Source organism: Aedes albopictus, chromosome 2, assembly GCF_035046485.1.
Source record: "Aedes albopictus strain Foshan chromosome 2, AalbF5, whole genome shotgun sequence".
Lineage (NCBI taxonomy): Eukaryota > Metazoa > Arthropoda > Insecta > Diptera > Culicidae > Aedes > Aedes albopictus.
The window spans coordinates 28,167,474-28,190,237 of NC_085137.1; the positions used below are offsets into that span (position 1 = coordinate 28,167,474).

General features: G+C 40.1%; 1 protein-coding gene across 3 annotated transcripts in view; it reads left to right on the forward strand.

The window, feature by feature from the left end:
- LOC109402508 (nitric oxide synthase) overlaps positions 1–22,764 on the forward strand; it is a 354,219-nt gene that overhangs the window by 262,725 nt on the left and 68,730 nt on the right. For all 3 annotated transcript variants that reach the window (XM_062849368.1, XM_062849370.1, XM_062849369.1), the window contains exons 7-12: positions 461–602; positions 952–1,266; positions 1,655–1,836; positions 10,613–10,727; positions 11,014–11,108; positions 19,649–19,793. In XM_062849368.1, coding sequence (XP_062705352.1) covers positions 461–602; positions 952–1,266; positions 1,655–1,836; positions 10,613–10,727; positions 11,014–11,108; positions 19,649–19,793 — 994 coding nt within the window. The remainder of the gene's footprint in view (positions 1–460; positions 603–951; positions 1,267–1,654; positions 1,837–10,612; positions 10,728–11,013; positions 11,109–19,648; positions 19,794–22,764) is intronic.

Genomic DNA, 22,764 nt, shown 5'->3' on the forward strand with positions numbered 1-22,764 from the left:
TCGGCGGTTATTAAACTTTTTCAAAATTTTAAAATTTCTGGATTTTGAGGGTTGTGAAAATTATTAGATCAGTCTGAGTTGTCCTTTCAATTGATTAATTACGCATTGTCATTGGTTCGGTTCAGTTACGGAGTAACAACCACAGATATAAGCTGTTAATTTAAGCATTTACCAAATAAAGCCCACAGAAAACTCAGGTGCAGAAAACATAATTGGGTATTGTTTAATCTAAATTTTCGATCGGATAGTTAACCCGAAGCTGAAGACAACCCCAAAATAATATCCTATTTCACAAACAGAAACCGAGAATCCTAACCCATACTGGTTGGTCCAAACCAATCCGCTCTACACTGCCGAGGCCACTCAATAACTCAATTTTCACCACGCACCTTATTTCAGACAGCACACCCCTCCGTCACCACAAGTAAACCTTTCCCTTCATGCTTTTCCTTTTTCGCAGATCGGCGATAACGATTTTCCCGCAACGAACGGACGGCACGCATGACTACCGCATCTGGAACGCCCAGCTCATCTCCTACGCCGGCTACAAGGGCCAAGATGGGAAAATTGTCGGCGACCCGATGAATGTGGAGTTCACTGATGTATGAAATTGAAATTTCACCGAGGGTTTAGAGCTCGCGGGTTCGACCGGGGTGTCCGGGTAGAAGTGGATAACAGAAGAGGAACACATTTCGATTTTGAATGTTTTTCTATTTATGATTATACTACAAAGAAGATTCTGACCCATGTGTGTCATTCATATTCCTCAAATAGCCAAATTGGTTCTTGTTTTGAAATTCTTTTCTACTCGGGTCTCTGATGAAGTCGAAATCCTCGCTTACAACCCAAAATCGGACGACATTGCTTATTAACGTATCAATTTCTCTCTGCTTTTTGGTACCTATCCTGGATGGTCATCAACCTGTTGCTACCGTTCAACAATCCCAACAGTTCTGCATCAAACTCGGCTGGAAAAGCAAAGGAACCGAGTGGGACATATTGCCGGTGGTGGTTTCGGCCAACGGGCACGACCCGGACTACTTCGACTACCCGTCGGAGCTTATCCTGGAAGTGCCCTTCAGCCATCCGCAGTACAAGTGGTTTGCCGAAATGGGCCTTCGGTGGTATGCTCTGCCTGCGGTGTCCGGAATGCTGTTCGACTGCGGTGGCATCCAGTTTACGGCGACGTCTTTTAGCGGCTGGTATATGTCCACGGAAATCGGGTGTCGCAATCTGTGCGATATCAATCGGAGGAATCTGCTCGAGGTACATATACAGTAGTAACTCCCATGACACGGTGCTACCCACATTTAGCAATTTCTCGGTTGTCGTACATGAAAAGTAGTTGGTGTTTTACTGACTGTAATTCCCTTTCAAATATCTACCAAATGCACTAAAACTACTCTCATCGACGGACATCCGTCTACCTATCAAAGTAACAATTCAATTGCACAAAACCTCGCAAACTGATGCACTCGTTCACTCCCATCTGAATCGAAAAACCTAATCATCTTTTCCGCAGTTTCCACAAACAAACACTGCGACTATCTGCCCTTTCCCCGAAAACAGTCCGAATCAATTTTCCGGATATATCCCGCATAGCTATCGATTATTGTTTGTTTGTTTACTTTCCCACCGCCTCGAATCCGGGAAGCCCATCGCAGTGAAAATGGGTCTGGACACGCGAAATCCGACGTCCCTTTGGAAGGACAAGACCCTGGTGGAAATCAATATTGCCGTGCTGCACTCGTTCCAGAGTCGGAACATCACCATCGTGGACCACCATACGGCTAGCGAGAGCTTTATGAAGCACTACGAGAACGAGACCAAACTGAGGTAGGTGTGAAACTCTTGTTTTTGTTTTGTTTTTTGAAAATCGATGAATGAAACATTGTATCATTTCAACGGAAATACTACCTAAAAGGAATGTAATGTATTAATCTTTAGGCTAAGTTTTCATATCCCAGCCCAAGTAGGGTGCTCACGTGAAATATACCATTCTTTCTCAGGACATTTTGACAGCTGATTAACTGCCGTTATACGCATAGTTGCCCCATGTCATTTATTTGCAGAGTCGAGGCATGAGGCATTTTTAGTTAAGTATACTGCACTTCATAGCATTTTAAAAGCACCTCATAGAATATTTAAATGCTGCACATTGAATGCTCTTCCTTGATGTTGGAATCACGTTCCAGCTGGAACAGAACTAGCGTTCCAGTTAAATGGTAACTTCTCCACAACTATCAGTTTGAATCTAATAAAAGTACATGTCGCTCAGGGCATGTAGGACTACATTACATAAGATTGCAATGCGCGTTGAGCACAAAAATCAAACACAGTATTCATCAAGGTGTTTACCAAGAGGCTCAAATGTCGTAAAGCATGACGAAGCCGATTCAATATGCCATTAGGCCTGTCCACTTTTAAAAAAATGTTTTCTGATTCTCAAGTCCACCCCCATATTTTGATCGACATCCAATAAGTAGTAACAGGTCAAAATTTCAAACAAATCTATTGAAATTAAGAGGTGCATCAAACCAATTTTGTGTTTTTCGACTATTTTCAAACTTCAAGAAATCACTAAAATTTATTGAAAGTTAATTCTTTTATCACAAATTGAAATATACACCTGTTTGCTGCAAGTTCTTTAAACTACAATATCGAATACAATAAAAAGAAAACATATATAAATATCACATTTGGAATCCCAAAAACCTTAAAAACTTAAATTTTTGACAGAATTTGTTCGGAAACATCAGGACCTCAGGACTCCTAAATCTAAATAAAAAATCTCTGAGCATAATCATTGGGCTCTTCACAGGACATTGCCCGGCCAGATATCATTTGAAAAAGATTAACCGGTGTCAAACTGACATCTGTCGTTTTTGTAACTGTGAAATTGAGACCTCAAAACATTTATTATGTGATTGTCCAGTATTAATTGTGCATAGAAGACAATATTTCAACAAGGAAGTCGTAAGTCCCTTTGAAATTTGGTTGGAAAATCCCAATTTAGTTGTATAGTTCATTCTTAGAATTATACCAGATTGGGCAACTTTGCATCCTCAGCAAAGGGCGGTTACCTTAAATGGTGGCTCGTCATCTGTATGAATGCAAAATTAGACAGGGGTATACCACAATAGATCACAATAATGGTCGCAGGCGTCTCATACCGTGTCAAGCTAGTTTTTATTTGTTTAATCGCATTAAACTTAAACTTAAAACTCTCAACTCTATAGATTAACGGCTACGCAGTCTTATTTGACCAAAAACGTTAATATTTATTTTCCCTCTGAGGAAGACACCATCCCCGTATCGAAACGTCGGGTGAATAATAAAACTAGTTTTTTGAACCCTAAGACTGCGTAGCCGTTAATCTATAGTCAAGATTACAGTCGATTCCCAACAGCAATACAACTCTCAACTTTTAACTTGGTAATATAGCCAATAGAGATATCGCACAGTTCGCAACCAGAAGACCTAGGTTCAATACCCATTGAAAACTTTTTATTTTTTTAATTTTAAAATCCTTAGTTGTATTTAGCTACGCATTATCGTAGAGGATATGTATTATCGTATATTCAGACGGAGAAAACCGGCAAAATCGTAAAATCTTTTCGAGAAATCGTTGATTATGTGGGTTGGAATCTTATTGTAATCGGTTTTATGTTTCCATATGGTTTTCACTTAAGTATGTATATATCTGTTTCTTGCAATACATACGATTTCTTTGGTACTATATGTGTCTAGCTAATTCAGTTGCAATTTTGAAGTAACTATTAAATTACTGGTTGGGGGTAGCATTTTTCACGAAGCCAACAGTGATGTGGTGCAGCATGAAAATCCAGTGTACTGAGAATTTTTGACATTTGACAGTTTTGATCCCATACGTTTGAATCAATGAAATTATGCCTCCATGCCAACGAGCACAATCTGAATGGACGAGATCCACATGGCATTATGATGTACCGTTTCATTGCTGTTTACGAAAAAAAAACACTATCGATTAAATTCGAGATTTGAAAGGAATATATTAGCTTTAAATTAAAATACACAAATAGAAAACTAAAACAGAGGATTGAACGCTTTGATCCAAGTTACATACATTTGGAATGTGGGTCATTCCCTGTCACGTAATCCACTACCTTAAAAAAGTATTCGTATACTTTTTCAATTACAAATGCCAACCTCATTAAGGCGAAACTGGATCCATTTCCTCACTTTTTGGTTTTTTGATTTTAATAAAATAATGAAGCAATATTTTCAAAATCGGTTTTCGTACACATGTAGAGTATAGATCAAGGTATCTCCTGAATTTTTCCCTGGTGGAAATTGTTTTTCGTTTTTGTAGAAACCATTTTTGAACAAAATTTCACGGAAAAGTGGTTTCTGCAAAAACAAAAAACAATTTCCACCAGGGAAAAATTCAGGAGATACCTTGATCCATACTCTACGTGTGTACTAAAACCGATTTTAAAAATATTTCTTCGTTATTTAATAAAAAATCAAAAACCAAAAAACTGAGGAAATGCTTCCAGTTTCGCCTTAATTATCACTAATGAAACCCACTATTTCGGATACTGACCCCCTAAATTATTTCACACAATTACTCATTCACTCACTCTCTTACTAATGGGCTCACTAACTCACTCGCTTACTTGTTCACTCACTGCTCAACTCACACACTTATTAAATTAATCACTCATTACATCACTCACTAACTCAGTTATTAACTCACACATTCATTCGCTAACAAGCTCATTCAGTCACCAATTCACTCACTGACTAAATCACTCTTTCACTCACTCGCTCACTAACAGGCTCACTCACTTACTCACTAGCTCACTACTTCACTCACACATTCACTCACCAACAAGCTCACTCATTTACTAACTCGCTTGCTCACTCACTCATATACTTATCAATTCACAACTTTACTCATTAACGCTTCATTGTTTTTTTTTATTGCTGCTCACAATCTCACACATAAACTAACTAATTTACTAGCTCACTTAATTTCATCCTCTCACTCACTCACTCACTAAGTAACTAACTCCCTCATTTACTCACTTACTCACTTTCTCATTAACTCCGTCGTTTAACAAATCACTCATTCACTTACTCACCAATCAACTTGCCCATTAACTCACTTACAGACCAACTCACTAGTTCACTCACTAATACCCTTACTTGCACAGAAAAGATCTCACATACTCATTTAATCACTTATTCACTAGCCAACTCATTGGCTCACTAGCTAATTAACAAACTAATTCATAACCATTCACTTTATTCACCAAATCCCTGCTAAAATGCAAGGAACAGCTCTCTGTCCTAAGCTACATAACTTTATTAGTCAGTAACTGTCTCACTCACTAACTCATTAAGTCTTGAAACAGCTCACACTTAAGAGTATGGATCAGGGTATCTTCTGAAGTTTTGTTGTTGTGGAAAATATTTTTCGTTTTTGCAGAAACCATTTTTGAACAAAATTTCACAAAAAAATGGTTTCTGCAAAAATGGAAAACATTTTCCACCACAAAAAAAAACTCAGAAGATTCCTTGATCCATACTCTACATGTGTACGAAAACCGTTCTTGAAAATATTGCTTCGTTATTTAATGAAAAATCAAAAACCAAAAAAAAAATGAAAAAATGCTTCCAGTTTCGCCTTAAGGCTCAATTGAGAATGGAAACTGTTGAAAAACTAAAAAACACTTTTTCCCAAAAGAAAATAAGAGTGTCCGATTGTTTATTTAGTCAATTATGACAATCGGACACGATGGTTTTGCTCCTTTCTTCGTCACGTGGAAGCGTGCCCTTGAAAGGGCAAGATGTCATATTGGCTAAACGATTCCAACCCGATCAGAAAGGCATAACAAAAATATAACATAATTATATCAACGGTTGATATCTATATCAAAGTTTGTTATATTTAGATATATTTGTTGGAATCGGTACGAAAACTGGTTTGTATTATTTCAAGGATCTAACAAAGTCAGTTACAATAAATGAATATGTGATTTGATCATCATTACATCAACATTATAACAAACCCAGTAATAATTTTTAAAATGCAATGTGTAGCTAATCAATATTTTTTGGTAGTGTTTAGTGCGTAAACTAACCGCTGTATGGCGCCATTGTGTTTAGAAAATACACAATTGTTGATATCCTTTATTATATGAACTACCAAAAAAGCTCATGTCTTCATCAAATTTGTACAGAAAGCTTATGACTTTGGAAGGTGGAAAATGAGGTAAGCAATTCCACCATTACGATATGATATTGGGTAATTTTTAATGTTTCTTATCATGACCCAGATCACCTGCACAGTTCGTATGTTTAGCAAAGTTGTTCTTGATTCTTGAAATTCTCGAATGGTGTAAAATTTTATGCACAATTTCACTACTACGAGCTATTTGATATGTTAAATCTCATTATTTTGCTGTCCTAGGAAGTTCGGATCATCACTTATCAGTAAAGTTTTCGAGAAGTCCTTGGCACTCAAGTGGAAAATGTTATATGTAATTGAACCGCGGCGTATGCATTTGTTTAGGAGATTTTGTACATGTCTTACAGGTTGAATGTTTATTATGGATGGCTTCGGAGTACTTTCAGGGAATATTTCTAGATATATTACAAGTATTTCTCTTGTAGGTCTTCTAGGGAGCTCACTAGAAGTTCTTCCAGAGATCTCTCCGAGAGTTTTTTCAACGATTCCTACGTGAATTCTTACTAACGATCCGTCAGTCAAATATTCAAATATTTTTCCAAAAGTTCTTAAAGAGATTTCCGCTAGAGTTCCTCTAGAAATTGTGGTTGTAGAATTCTTCAGCAACTTCTCCAAGGATTTGTTAAGAAAGGCTTCCGATGATTCCTACAAAAATTACTCTATAGATTCCTACGGTAATTCCTCCAAGGAATTCCTCTAGAGATTGTTTCCAATCATTTTCAAAGGATTCCTCCAGGAATTTCTGTAAAAATCCATAAAAAAAATCCTCCATGTATCCTCCATCCTCTAAGGATTTCTTCAACAATTCCTCCATGACTTTTTCATGATCTCCTCTTTGAATTCTTTAAAGAACTTTGCCCCAAGGATTTGTTGGAAGATTATTTCATATACATGTTGGGATCCCAAGTAAACCACTCCTATGAACCATCATCTCTGATCATAGAACACGAAAACACATTCCAATTCACTAATTATATTTGACCGACCAGATCACGTCGCCTTTGATCTGTCGGAGCTCTTAACTTAAACTACTAATATGATTTGAATTGTAAAGTATACAGATCATTCGTGATTTTCCGCAAGGTTTAACTTAAGTTTAAAATCCAACATACATATCGTCCCTTGAGAATTTCTTCAGAGAATCCAAAAGGGAGATTCTTTAATACATTCTTAGCAAATTACTTCTGTCTATGCATCACAAATTCCTTAAAGGATTCTCCATCAGAAATTCTGAAGGATCTTAGTAATTAATTAAGTTCTAGTTTAAAGTTAAACTTTTCAATCCAATTCCAATTTCTTCGAAATTTCTTAGTATGTGGTCACTCAGTCTCTGTTGTGAATATCACTACAACTAACTACAGCTTTTTTCCGCATAGATAATCTGTGTATGCATATCTGCCGATCGGAATAGTTATGTACTAGCAAATGAAGTGTAGTTGTTTTGTAAGGGTTAATAAAATATTCAGTTCAACAGCGAAACTAAGTGTTTTGATATCCCTTTGGATTTCCTGAACGCTCTGTGTTCGAAAACAAATTATTTCAAGTATTTATCAAAAGGTTTCTTCACAAATTTTATCGACAATTACACCAATGACTCATTATGGAAATGCTTTTTTCTATCCTTTTAAAAATTCATTCATAAATTCCTCCAAGGGAATATTCCTGCAAGAATTTGCGGGGGATATTCCTACCGAAACATTCACCACTTAAGCGCCATAATACTATGTACTGAACAACTTTGCAGAAGAAATATCATTAATTAATAATAATGAAATAAAACATGCCAAAAAACGCTTTAAACATTTAAATAAACGCTGGCACAACTAGTGCTTAGTTCCACACTTTTCACTATTTGAAAGTAATTAGCTATCTGTTTGACTTAGTTAATAACACGAAAATATAATTGCTATCAACTGTATTAAAAACAGTTTCGTGTGACGTCCATTCGCGTAGGTACAGCGATGTGGGCTCCAGCTCCGAAGTAGCGAACGCTGGCTCTAGTGCACAACAACCGCGCACGACATTGAAGCTGAAGGACTAAATGGGCTGTAGGGGTTGTAGTAACGTGCATGGTGACATCATACTTTTCCTCTCCGATATGTTGGATCAGCGAGTCTATTTATAGAGGAGCTATCAATATGAAGAACCATTTCAACTTATATCGCCCCTCACTTCAAGTGCTGCGATGGCCTCACTGGTGAAAACGACGAGCTCCTGTTCCAGGTTCTAGCCGTCCTAGGTTCAAATCCCTGGGTTTATGTATACTATGTGGAGAAGTTTTTTGATGCCAGTAACTTTTTACAAAAAATAAAACTTCACTCTAAAAATTGATTACCCAAAAATGAGTTAATTTTTACACTACTTAATTTTTACCCAATATATTTATAACTGCTTTAGAACAACATGTGATATAATTTGATTGATTTTTTATATCTCATTTTGTTATAAGCTTGTTATAATTGTATCAAGACCTGTTATTATTATGTTATGACTAGAGCAATTTTAGTTATAACTTTTGTTATTTTAACACCTAACCGGCGAATTTTATAACTCATTCTGTTATGAAAAATCTTTGACATAAATAACTTAATCGGTTATAATTTTGTTAAGCCTTTCTGATCGGGAATGTACCCTACACTTCAGTTTTTGAAAGAGAGAAGAAAAGGCCGTCCACGTTCATCTTCAAAACGTTGAATTTTAGCTTCTTGGTCACAGAGTTCAGCAGGTTATATAGGCCAGAGCCATGATTATTGACTTTGGTTGTTTAACTCCATGGTTTATTGGTAGAATTTGACTCTGAAGCAAACGTAACTATTGTTCATACACAATTTCACCATTTAGACGAAATGGTCTAGTTAAGTCCGTTTCGTTTATTTTCGCCGACGAAGGACTCCTCAATCGGCCTCAATCTGTTAGACAGAATTCCGGACAATATTTAGTATGCTGAATTTAGAAGAAACCTTCCTCTGTAATTTGCGCACTCCAATCGATGCCCCTTTTTGGCAAATGAAACCAGGAAATCGTCCTTGCCTTCAGTCTTGCTGTTCGTCAAACTTTAAATTTGCTTAACCCTAAAAGGGATACCTTCATGGCTTCAGTTTCGTCACCTCGCTGAGTGTGTTCCATCAAAGGCGAGCTTTGAAAGGCGCCTGGGGTCCAATGGACCCCAGGTATCCCTTTTAGGGTTAATGACCTTGAATAGTTCTGGAGATTTTACAGCCTGCTCGTCGTCGTCGATTCGAATTCTGTCTGTCGAAGTACGATCTCCAGTTGCCAGCCACCATTATTGTCTTATCTGAATGAACTAGATAGTTGATCCAAAAACATTACGCAGGTGATGCGTTGGGATCTTTTGCTACATTTTTGGAGGATTTGCCCTACGGTGAAGATCTGGTCCGTTGTTGACCGGGCGTCGATGAAGCCGGCTTGATAACTTCCCACGAACTCATTCGTTAAAGGTGACAGACAACAGAAGATGATCTGGGATAGCACTTGGTAGGCAGCATTCAAAATGGTGATCGCTCTGAAGTTCTCACATTCCAAATGGTTGCCTTTCTAGTGAATGGGGCAGATTACCTCTTCCTTCTAATTCTCCGGTAGCTGTTCGGTTTCACTGATCTTGACTACAAACCAGTGCAGACAGATGCAAAACTTTTCTGGGCCCCTCTTGATGAGTTCAGCTGCGATACCATCCTTTCCAGCTGCTTTATTGGGTTGAAGCTGGTATCCTTAACTACATTATGGTACTCATCGAAGTGCTGCTTTTACCTTTCAATCATCTCTAGTCCGTCAAGAGGCCTCCGATCAATATCCCTGCAAATTTCGGCACGCAGCACCAAGCCGTTGCGGGATGCGTTGAGCTTCTGGTACTGCTCCGTATTTTGTGGAAATGGCACAGCGGTTCCATTTCTTTGTACTCCGCTTATTCCAGGTAGTGCTTTTTCTCCCAAAAGCGGAGGGTCTGCTGTTTCCGCTTCTGTTAGTAACGGTCCACGTTCTGCCGAGTTCCTTGCTGCAGCATTACCGCCTGCGCTACGTTCTTCTCCACCAAAATTCCTGTACACTTCTCGTTGAACTGTTCGTTCCTTCGGTACTGTTCCACGTACCAAATGGCGATCTCGGCTGCGTCGTTGATGGCTGCTTTAACTGTACTACTGAACCCAATACTAAACCTCCAGTCCACGAGATATCATTCATATATTTTTATTCTTGATTTTCTTAACGTTAGTGATCAAATATGCGATAGTAATGAAAAAGAGTCTTACCTAATAACTTCAAAGAAACCCATTGAATGGAATCAACAAGTGAAAATAATTTCCCGCCAGCAGAAATCATGAACCCTTTTTTATGTCTCCCCATTATTCCCACCTCTTTCAGAAACGGCTGCCCAGCGGACTGGGTCTGGATAGTGCCGCCAATGTCTGCCTCCGCCACGCCGGTTTTCCACCAGGAGATGGCACTCTATTATCTGCGACCGTCGTTCGAGTACCAGGTGGGTATTCCGTGTCGGAAACGTCGGAACCATGTACACTGGTTCTTTTATTTCCAAGGAACAACCGACCTACACAGACAGTAATCAATTTTTACCGATTTTCGGGGAAAAAGACCGGGTTTCGAAGTAGGCACACGGTTGTATGATTCCTTATCGAGGACAATAAGTTCTAATTTCCTGTAAAATTTAGGGTACTTGAAAAGGATGCAGAGATGAATTTTTATTTCCTACCGTAATTTGTAACGAGCTGATACATTTTAACTTTCTGCTCATTTTTATTTCCAAGGAATCGGCACTGAAAACGCACATTTGGAAAAAGGGACGAGATTCATCGAAAAACAAAAAACCGCGACGAAAGTTCAACTTCAAACAAATTGCTAGGTAAGTTTCGTCAGCAACAACCGTTCCCGAGCATGACTCCCTACCGATCAAACTAATATGTACCCGCACCAACATTATAGTCAGTGACTGGCATCGATATTGAAATTTTTGCATGACAGTCCCTATCATATAGGGTGACCAGGTTTCTTTACATTTTCAACTGCCGAGAATTCCACATTGTTCAAAGGTCCAATGTTACAGTTTTCGTCAAGAATCAGTTCTAGGGCTTTGCCAAAAGTTTAGCTAGTGAATTCGTAACAGAAACAGACTGCCGATCCTCTTGTTCACCCTACAACCGAAAGAGAGTACAAGCGGAAATATTGGTTTCCCACCGATTGATGGATAGACGCTGGCTTGACCATCCATAAATCGCCAACCCAATTTACTGGATAAATAATATCCGACCCCCATCAAGTGCACAGCCAGAGAAAATCGGCTCGTGCTGTTTCTTTCCCAACGACCGACCCAACGACGATACACAACCACCACAGACAGAATGGAAGCGGCAGCGGATTCAATAAAACGCAATGCATTTATCCGAGATATTCTTTCATTGGAACAAGGCATGCGATTGCTATCATGCCGGATGATATTGGCTGTTTGAACGATGGTCGTCAGCAATGATGAGTGGGATTGCCATCCATCGCCGATATGGGACGCAACTCTTCGAGTTGCCGAATGCAGACGGTCAGTCATTGCATTGATTGCGAAGCATCATCATTTTATGTCGATTGATTTTCTTTTCTACGGTTTGTGGCACAAGCCTATCACATTGCTGTGTAAAGGTACAATATATTTCTTCTGTTTTTGATGGGTACTTCTGCAATATGGGTTTTTGTTGCGACAATAAGGATTTCACTTGCTCTGCTTATGTGGGTCAATTTTCTATCGATTGTGTTCAATTTCACTCAAATGCTGTGAACTGGTGAGGCTCGATGTTTAGCTTCAAAAGGTGCTATTATAAACCAAATTCATTTATGATCTTCTTGAAAGATCCTTTAAAATATATATTTTGCAAATTAAATTTCCAAAGCCTATGGCAATCGCTTTTTCAATAATAATAACGTAAAACAATTCTCAAAACACTTGCCGAAAAAGTTTCCAAAAAAGTTGCCGAACAAAACTTTAAGGAATTACCCAAGAAACTTCAAAAAATATACCAAAAAAGCCGAAGGTCATTCCAAAGTTTTTTACGAGGATTTCAATGACGATTTGGCATTGTCAAAAAAGTTTCCAGAGGAGTATCAAACAAATCCTCAAAGTAATTACCAAACCGTTTTGAAAATTGTCAAAGAAAATCAGTAAGAATTTGCAGAAGGAATTCCCAAAACTCTAGTCAGGTTTTTTTACGCGGTTTTTTACGCGGTTTTCATTTACGAGTTTTTTTTTTTTACGCGGATTTTTGAATTAACGCGGTTTTCATTTACGTGAATTTTTAATTTTAAGCCGGAATTTTTCCATGCACTATTATAGAGTTTTTCTACATATTTCTGTAGTTTTGGTGCTCAACAGCAAGAATATGATGCAGAGTAATTTTCTGGATATCCAAGGACATCCAAACTGTTCTTGTGTTTAGATCCTAAAGTCTACGTCTGTAACGGTAACTTCTTGCATTATACAAAGCAACGATTTGTAATCTATTATGCCCAGTAAGTCTTTTAAAAGTTCAATAGACAGTTTCAAATCAGTCGGGATATCCTAGGTCATCCAAACTATTCTGGAGTTTAGATCCTAAAGTCTACGGGTGTACCGGTAACTTCATTCATCAGATCTGTTGAGATGTCTAAGGACATCCACACCGTTCTTGAGATTACATGAACTTTTTTCATTGTACAAATCTACGATTTGTAATCTATTATATCCAGAGATTATTATTATATCTATTATTGTATCTATCTATCAGATAATTATGTCTATTATGTCCATTTCTGGCTGTTCAATTGGCTGATTTGGAATGTTTTAAAACTATTTTGGATTAATTATTGATTTAAACCCTGTCTAATTATGTATAGTTACTATTTTTAGCTTGCGAAACTACTGTCATAGCCATAGACTTTCAAAACTGAGTTCCAGAACACTTAGGATTACCTGTAATATCCCAATTTTTTCTAAGAATGCTACGTGACCTTTAACTATCAACCCTCGAGCAATCGCGCTGTTGTATTTTGTACACCACGTTGAAATAATCTCGCTTTTCGTGTTCAGCATTAGCGTGGTGCTGACGGTGGTGGGCAACCGCGTGAGTTATGGAAGGTTAAGTGAACATGATTTACTGCCTGTACTTCGACACTTATGCGACAACTGTGAGACGGAGTCTTAACTACGAACTGGTTTGAACCAGTGTTGCAAAACTTTATCTCATTCATTTGAACATTAACCAACAAATCTTTTCAAACATTTTTCCTTCTATTCATGTTCAAAACGATTTCATTCAATCAGAGCACCTAACAAATGAGAAGCGAATCCTTGTCAATTGAATACATTTTCTTATTCTTAATCCTCCTCCTCTTCTTGGCGTAACGTCCTCACTGGGACAAAGCCTGCTTCTCAGCTTAGTGTTCAATGAGCACTTCCACAGTTTTTAACTGAGAGCTTCCTCTGCCAATGACCATTTTGCATGTGTATATCGTGTGGCAGGCACGAAGATACTCTACGCCCAAGGAAGTCAAGGAAATTTCCTTTACGAAAAGATCCTGGACCGACCGGGAATCGAACCCGTCACCCTCAGCATGGTCATGCTGAATACCCGTGCGTTTACCGCCTCGGCTATATGGGCCCTCTCTTCGACGTCTTGTTGTTTACGATTCGGAAAATTTCGTTAGCTTTCGGACTTTGTTGGTGACAGTAGCTCCTCCTCTCTGGAGCCACCAAATGTTGGCGTCAGCACAATCTTTCAATTGGCAGCACGATTGGTGTAGTGTTTCTCTTGCGGTGGGACTAGACGAAACCCACAATCGTTTCACGGTGCCGTTGCGAAGGGATACGGCATTGCATTCCGTGTGTGCCAACCATCAGACTAGACGGAGCGCATTACTTAATACGGTTAGTACGTTAGTGCGATGTTACTAACACTGACACTACTCATTCAGGGTAGGAGGTTCTAGAAGGAGAATAGTTGAAATCACACGTCCAAATCGTGTGTGATAGCAATTAGGCCTTTCTAGATACATGCCAACGTTCTCGCTTTCGGAACCTTAGCTTCCCAGAGTAAGATAAAAAGCTCGATAGATTCAATCGTTGGGAACTCGTCTAAAAAAAGCCTTCCGAGGACAAAGGGAGTGGCGAGGACCACTCGGGAAATTGGCTAAGCGCCAGCATGTTACCGTGATGGACTCTCCAGAGCGAGTCATCGATGTTCGTTGCTGCTAGGCTACGCAGCTAACCTTGAGGGTGCGATGTGCACTAGTCCCTCTCGGAAGCAATACCTTCTTGGTGGTTCCGGAGAGACGTAGGGGTTGGCAGCCATAGGAATATGTTTTAGTGGGTCGAGGAGAAAGTAGTCCTGGCTTTTACTAGCGTTGTAGAAGACGGCCTTAACCCCACACTACCCTAACCTTCCTGTTAGGGTGTCTGTTTAGCAGATTTTTCCCCCTATGGTTTAGAAGAAAAAAAAAAGACTCAACATTCTCCTTCAAAAGGAACTGGCTACTCGAAGATAACTATCAGAGTGAGAGAGCTTGATCGATCCAATGATTTTCGACTTCCACGATTCTAAATATCAACACTCTTGAAGGCTTGAATTATTCAATCAAAATAATTTAAGCTTCGCAAGTGCTAGTTCAGGATCAAAGGAATTTGCGTTGCAAAATATTCATCCAGGTGGTATACAGTGTGGAGCTCAAAAACTAAATTGACTGTCGTCTTTATTGATCTTCCTCTTTTATAGCCGCAGTCCTACTGTGTAATTTTACATGATCTTTCCTGAAAGGATGCTGAAATAATGACTCTCGTTACGATCTACGCGTTTAACACTTTTTGTACGTGTATAAACATGAATATATGAACGGCAAGAATTCTAGAACGATCTTCGCGCGTACATGGTTCTACGTACCGTCAAAGCGCCATTCACCGTGAGGACTCCATTCACCGTGTGTATTTTTTATTATTTCCATATTATGATTGAATGATATGACAATTTCCCTTCAATTTCACCGATACAACATTGTACTTGTTGGAGTGTTTCCTAAAGGGAATACTGCATGAACTTCATGAGGAACTCCTTAACTGGCTTGAGGAATTCATCAAAATACTCCTAGCGGATTTCCATTAGGAACATCTGGAAAAATTCCAGAGTGATTTTCCGGAGGAATTCCAAAAAGAACTGCGGGAAATGCAGACCGAGCTCTTGGAGGAAACCAGCAAAGAGTTCCTGAAGAAATTTAGGATGCAGTTTATGAAAGATTTCCAGATGAATACTGAAATGAAGCTCCCGGAGGAATTCACGCAAAAGCTCTTGAAGAAACTCTCGGAGCAATTCCTGGCAGAAGCCCAAAATAAGTTCCAACAGAAATCTTTGAAGGAGTTCCCGGTGGAATTTCGGAAGAGTTTCTTGAAGCAATCCTGAAGAAATCCCGGATTGAGATCCTGGAGTAATTTCGGAGAAACTTTTGGAGGAATACCGAAAGAAGTTTTTATCAGAGTCTTTGTCGAATTCCTGGAGGAATTCCTGAAGAAATCCCAAAACGAAACTTGTGAGGAATATTGCATGAAATTCCAGGAAGCAATACCTGACGGAATTTTTCGAGGAGTTTCGGAAGGAATTCCTGAAGCAATCCCCAAATTAGCTCCTAGAGGAATCCCGAAAGAAATCCCAGGTGAAATGGCTGGAATTTCCAGGAATATTTCTCGGGAATATCTTCTATGGAAACAATAAACTTCCCGAAACTATTTGAAGTTCCTGAACGTATCCTGGAATCCTGGAAGAAATTCCTAAAGGAATTTCAGATGGGATCCCAGAGGGAACTTCTGAAGGAACCCCAAAAAGAATCTTATATTGAGCTCTCTGGGAAATCACAGAAGGAAGTCTGAGAGGGATCCTAGAATAAATTCGTGGAAAAAAACAACGGAAGAATTTCCTGATTGAATCGCAAGAAAAATTGCTTCGGTAATCCTGGAAGGATTTCTTAGAAGAATCTTGGAATAAATTTCCAGAGAAATTTCGGAAAGAATTTCTAGGGACTCTTGGAACTACTGAAGTAATATCAGAAGGAATACGTAGCATAGCATAGCCGACCGTACACATCCTGGGGTGGCTTTCGATAGAGACGTTTAATGCGCCAGAAAAGTTGCCTGGGACTTGACAAACCTTTCATTTAACGAACTCTCGACACCTGGCCAGGTCCTTACGATCAGCGGGGATGGGGAGGAAATGTTGATTAGATATCTACTCAGAATATGTCCAAGAGCTTGGCCCACTTCATAGATATCTGGAGTTGGAAATTGGATGGGGTTTAATGGAATGCTTTCCTTGACGAAAAAGCGAAGGAGAAATTGTCATATTTAGCTTTATCATTTACCTGGTTACGACTGAAAAAGTAAACATCAGCATCAAGCAAGTCGCACAAATTTCACTTTAGAAAGATGTAGAAAGTTCTTCGACCTCTCAGGCCTAGGTGTCAAGGAGATATGGGTGTTGTTAGTAGAATGGTACTCCAGAGGATACGGTTGGTCAACGTTCAGGCACACCATTATTAGACTGCTCCGAATTAGTTTTCTGCCTAATACATCCTGGTCTCCTCATCATCTTAATGGCATTGATTTGAATTACTTGATTTTTAGGTTGAGAATCTGAAATTTGATATTTGAGATAATATTTACATTGACGTCGAATAAGCAACATATTAGTGATACGCTCGCTACAGTTACATATGTTTACCATATAATGTATATCATACGATACATTTACCTGAAACCTGCTGAAATAAAATATTGATTAGCAGAAAAATTAACACAAAAATATTACATAAGCATCAAAAAAGTGCATCAATCTTTGATCTTGGAGTATTTGAAAACTACTGCCTAGTTACTTCAGGCAGGAAAATATTAAGATCAAAATTTGATTTGGTAGATCTTACGCCGCAACGCACCATTCTAAGGTGATCTACCCACGTTACGGGTAATCAGAAGGTACCAGAAGGAATATGTATTCCATAAAAAAACAGTGAAATTCTCTGGAAGAATCTCGGGAATACTTTTTGGAAAAATCCCAGACGGAACTTCCTTAGGAATGTTAGCACAAACTCCTGGAAAAACCCCTGAGGAAACATCTGAACTGCCCATGGTCGCATAGTTGACGTAATCACCATAGACAATGTCAGCATTCACAAGCTGATGCCTATCATGTGTGCATAATGTGACCTGTTTTGTTCAATAGAGCGCAAGATCTAATCACTTGCTAGATGTAAACGTCAAACAAGTTCTTAACTTTCCATTATTCATTGTAAAAATTTCAAAAGTGCGTTGAAAACTGCAGTGGCGCTTACGTCAACTATGCGAATATGTATTGGCAGTTAAGGAATCGTCTAAATTAACCCCAAAAGAATCTCATCAAGAACGCTCAAAAAAACGCTGTGGGGGGGGGGGTACACAAATTACGTCACGCTATTAGGGAGAAGGGGCGTTTTGCCGAACGTGATCACCCATACAAAACATATTGAGGTCCCATACAAAAAGTGTGACATAGGGGGAAGGGGTGGTTGAGAAAGGTCAATTTTTACGTGACAAAATTTGTGTATATCACCCCTGGAGCCCATATAGCCGAGGCGGTAAAGGCACAGGTATTCAGCATGACCATGCTGAGCTGAGGGTGACGGGACGGGTTCGATTCCCGGTCGGTCCAGGATCTTTTCGTAAGGGAAATTTCCTTGACTTCCTTGGGCATAGAGTATCTTCGTGCCTGCCACACGATATACGCATGCAAAATAGTCATTGGCAGAGGAAGCTCTCAGTGAATAACTGTGGAAGCGCTCATAGAATACTAAGATGAGAAGCAGGCTTTGTCCCAATGAGGACGTTACGCCAAGAAGAGAGAGAGACCCCTGGAGCAAAAACGATGTTTTGAACCACGCTAGTGGTTCTGTTGTTTCTTGAACTTGTGATGCTGGGTTAGGTTCTGTAGTAACGTTCAGACAGAATCCACCACTCTCGACTTCCCTCGAAGATCCAAGCAAATGCTTGAATACGGTGAGACATCTGTTGCTTTCGATTTTGCACTGCGTCAAGGAAGTCAATGAAATCGCATCAAAGACGAAATCCCAGCCAATCCGCATCACTAGTGTCAGCTCGTGTCAGTAGGCAGCAGAACAAAATTGAATTTGCGTGCAGTCAGTATGATTTGCCGGTTTTTCTCCTCCTGTTGACGATTATTTGTCAAAGAGTGCGAATTGCCGCACGGCAGACTACCGCGTGGAGATGCCGCTGCGCGCCGTCACGATGAAGCCGAACGAAGGAAGGAAATTGTCTGTTTAACGAGATTTAACGACCTTGTGTCTCGTTCGTTTGGCATGTCTTCTTCGGCTGGCTGGCTGGCTGACTGCGAGCTCTTCTGCAGTGATTCACAAAGCATGGGAAAAGCCGATAGGATTCGTTCCGTGCAACCAGGAGACGGAATGACAGTTTTGTGAATGGAATTTCCTTACCGCAACTACTATAGCGTACAATATAGTAAGTAAGTAGTCATGTAGCGCGTGCCAGTTGAACGAACATCGCAGAATGTGGTATCCTATTCATCGTTTTAGGAGTAGGACTGTAGAGAGAGAGGCAGCCAACACGCTCGCGGTGATGACGGACGACGGAAAGAACATGCTTGATTGCATCCGTGAAACTTTTTCCGGCGATGTTTCCGAAACGATAATGGTGATGATATGATGGTCGATGTGACTGCCACTGGGAGTCTCCTCCAGCGTCGAGAATATGTGGAAAGATGTGACGACATTTAGCGTGAGTGATAGTGACACGTGCCGGCGGAACATTGTGCTCACTTTGAATAAGGAGGGTGTTTAATAAGAGGAAACATGACCACAAACTGGTTCCATGTCTTGAACATTGAGTGGTTTAGATAAAACTCTGTTGAAGACCAGGAAGCACAAGTTATTGAAGTAGTATAATTACATTAAAATACTAATATGTACAAAGTTAAAAATGGATTTAAATATGGAACAGACAATATAGGTTACAGAAGCCAGATGGTATAAAATCTAAGATAGACAAATAGTCGCGAAATTGTAACATGTGGCCCATATTGCCCTAACATAGTTTCGAATCGAAACTATTGATCAAGTGCTTCATTCAACTTTGGAGTATCTTATAAAGAGATTATGTTCCCAATATCGATGTCGAACAACTACACCTGTTACTTAACCTTCACCTGTTCCGGAACGTGCTCCATATTCCACAAGTACCACTTGTTCCCCATAACGAATAACCATAACACATAACGATACCATAGAACAAGCCGTTACAACCGACTCCGGACAGAAAACTTTATATTCAAAGAAATTTACATGACTGCCTTTTCTTTGTTTCCCGGTTTCTCCCCACAGAGCCGTCAAATTTACATCGAAATTGTTCGGACGGGCCCTATCACGACGGATCAAGGCGACGGTCCTGTATGCAACCGAAACCGGACGCTCGGAACAGTATGCAAAGCAACTGGTGGAACTGCTCGGACATGCATTCAATGCACAGGTAAGTCAAGTGGATTAAACTTTTTCCTTGGTGACTGTGGGGGATTTACAAGTGGTATGCTATCATTGCCCTTTTACCGAAGTAAGTTGGTTTCTTGGTTGGTTGTTCGACTGTAGTTAAGAAAAGACAATGGGAAATGAATCTAAGAATAAATCCAATGGGAGTACGTCGGTATTTTGTTTTCTTGCCCTTTTTCAGCATATGTTGTTGCTTTACAAATTTTCTTTAAAAGTCAATCCAAAATGTTTTAGTATTTATTAGATATTTAGTAGTGTATTTCTACTCTTTGGAATTTAGAGAGATATCTCTTACTTCAAGTGTAGCGGCCCTTAAGATGACTTTCACTGTGAAACCCTGGGATGAAATCCCACTTCTGATAAACTCAAAGGGGGGAAGCGGAAGTAAACCCCGTTTTTTTTTTTTTAATTTCGTTGAAATCCGTTGTTAAAGCTTTGCTATCAGGTATCAGAAGGCCGGCTCCAGAGGCACGTTATCCTCCATTTGGGACATTTGTGCCATCGTCATAATAATAGCCTATTTCATCATCTACCTGAGGGAAAAGGATGGAAATAAGGATACGGGTGGGCATATTTTTTTATCTGTATTAACGAGATTTTTGCCCTAGGCTAGTTCATCTCGGAACCCACACTTTACTTCCCTTCCGAAGGAAGACCTTACATATTGCGAGTTTGTCGGGAGTGGGATTCGATCCCAGGTCCTCGGCGTGATAGTGTTCTAACCATCACACCAGGTCCGCTCCTCACGGGTGGGCATAAGGACAGATAGGGAAATAGGTAAAAATACCCTGGAAGAGGGCACTAACGCATAAGCGTACAACAATGGGTTCAAACAGCGCCCTGAAAAGGGCACTGTAATAATGCATAAAGCAAAAGAGCGCCTATAGCTCCTTACCACAGCGGGTTCAGTACAACAGAATATCCTGAAGATTCAGGTGTCTGTAGTCAGTTTCACTCAATAAGTGTTTACCGAATACTAGGAAACGCAGTTGCGCAAAAACTGGACAGTTACATATCAAATGATACGAAGTTCCATAATCGGATTCACAGCTATCACATGCAAATGAATCAGCTTGCTGAATATTCGCCATGTAATAGCTGAGTCGACAGTGGTCAGAAAGTGCTTTGACCAGAATGCTGCAATTCTGGTTCGGACACGATTAATGATTCCAGTGAAGAGAATGCTCCAGACATCGCCATTAAGCACATCCTTTGGAGATGACCTAACTTTGATTGGACCGTTCTCATTTCGCCCTTTTGACACCACACAAGACATCCATAAGCCAATATTGGCCGAACAACAGTTGTGTTGATATACTTGGGTTTTAGACCCCAAGTTGTACCAAAGGTTCGCCGGCATTGCCCGAAGGCCATACCAGTGTTGGTAAAAATTCAAATTCTCAAATCTCATGGATGTTTCACGCGAGATTTTTGACTCGTCAACCTCACCGCCGAAAAAATCATGCATGAGTTGACTCGTGATTTCACTCATTGCTTTATTTCTTGGTGTTATTACTATTTACATCTAAGTTTTTAGGATTGCATGATAGAACAAAAGCAAATCTAGCGTACAACAACATTGAATGTCGTTCAAATTGATTTGAATTTGTTTTATAGGCAAACGAGATTTCGGCGCTTGACTCGTGAGAGCGAGATTTTGCATGAAAAACTCGCGCTTGGGAAAATGATTCAGAATCGCGCGCGAGTTTGCTCACGCAGGAGCGGTTCATGAGTGTGCTTTGAGTGTGAGTTTACCAACACTGGGCCATACAAGCTTTCTTGATTCTGAACTCAATGTGAGGTGTCCAGGAAAGCTTGGAATCAAGAATGACTCCAACGTACTTTACCTGTTCAGTCACATCGATTTCAGAATCAAAGAGACGCAAAGGTCGAACGCCATCACGATTTCGCCTTTCCGTAAAAAGAACAATAGATGTTGGAAGGGGAATGGCGTTCAGTCTTTGGAGGAATAACTCAAAAACGGATTCTTAAGCTTTCATCCGACGTTTCGGTCGCTATATTGCACCTTCTTCTGGGAATCTGTGGACAATGATTCGATTTATGTTGTGTTTATGTTTGTGTTTATGCTACTCACTAGCTATGTTCCGTTTTGTCGTAAGTATGAGCCCACATTTGTCCCAGACGTAACGTATCGCTACAACAAGAATTCACATGAGTACCAGGCAAGCATGCTGCGCAAGTAAACTTTCCGTCTGGTTTTACTTACTCTGCCGCCGCCGGCGGATGGATGGGATAAAATATCCGAAAAATATCCGAAAAACTATCCGGGTCGCAGAACCTACAAAGCGACAGCTCCCCGAATATACGGCGCCCCAAAAGCGCACAAGGAGGGACTACCACTGAGACCGGTGGTACCGTGCATGACGTCACCGTCGTACACACTGTCGCAGTACGTAGGCAAGATCATCCAAAAATCCATCACCGGCAAGTATGATGCGACAGACTCGTTCACGTTCTGTGAATACATCAACAGTGTGCAGTTGCCGCCGGATTACGTCCTGATTTCCTTGGACGTCGTATCGTTGTTCACCTGCATCCCCAAAGACTTGGTAATACGTGACGTCATCAACAACTGGGAAAACATCAAGCAACACACCGATATAAACCTGGACCTGTTCTTGGAGATGACCGAATTCTGCATCGATTGCAGCTACTTCCGGTTCAAGGGACAGTTTTACCAACAAGTCTTCGGCACAGCGATGGGCAACCCATTATCACCCACCATCGCGGATCTAGTGATGGAGACATTGCTAGACAACGTCGTGACGAGAGTGAGCTTCCCGTTCCCAGTGTTGAAGAAGTATGTGGACGACCTGATGCTGGCAGTTCCCAAGGACAAGATCGAAGAGGTGAGAACAATTTTCAACAGCTACCATGAGAAAATTCAGTTCACGGTGGAAGTCGAACAAGAAGGGAAAATTCCGTTTCTCGAC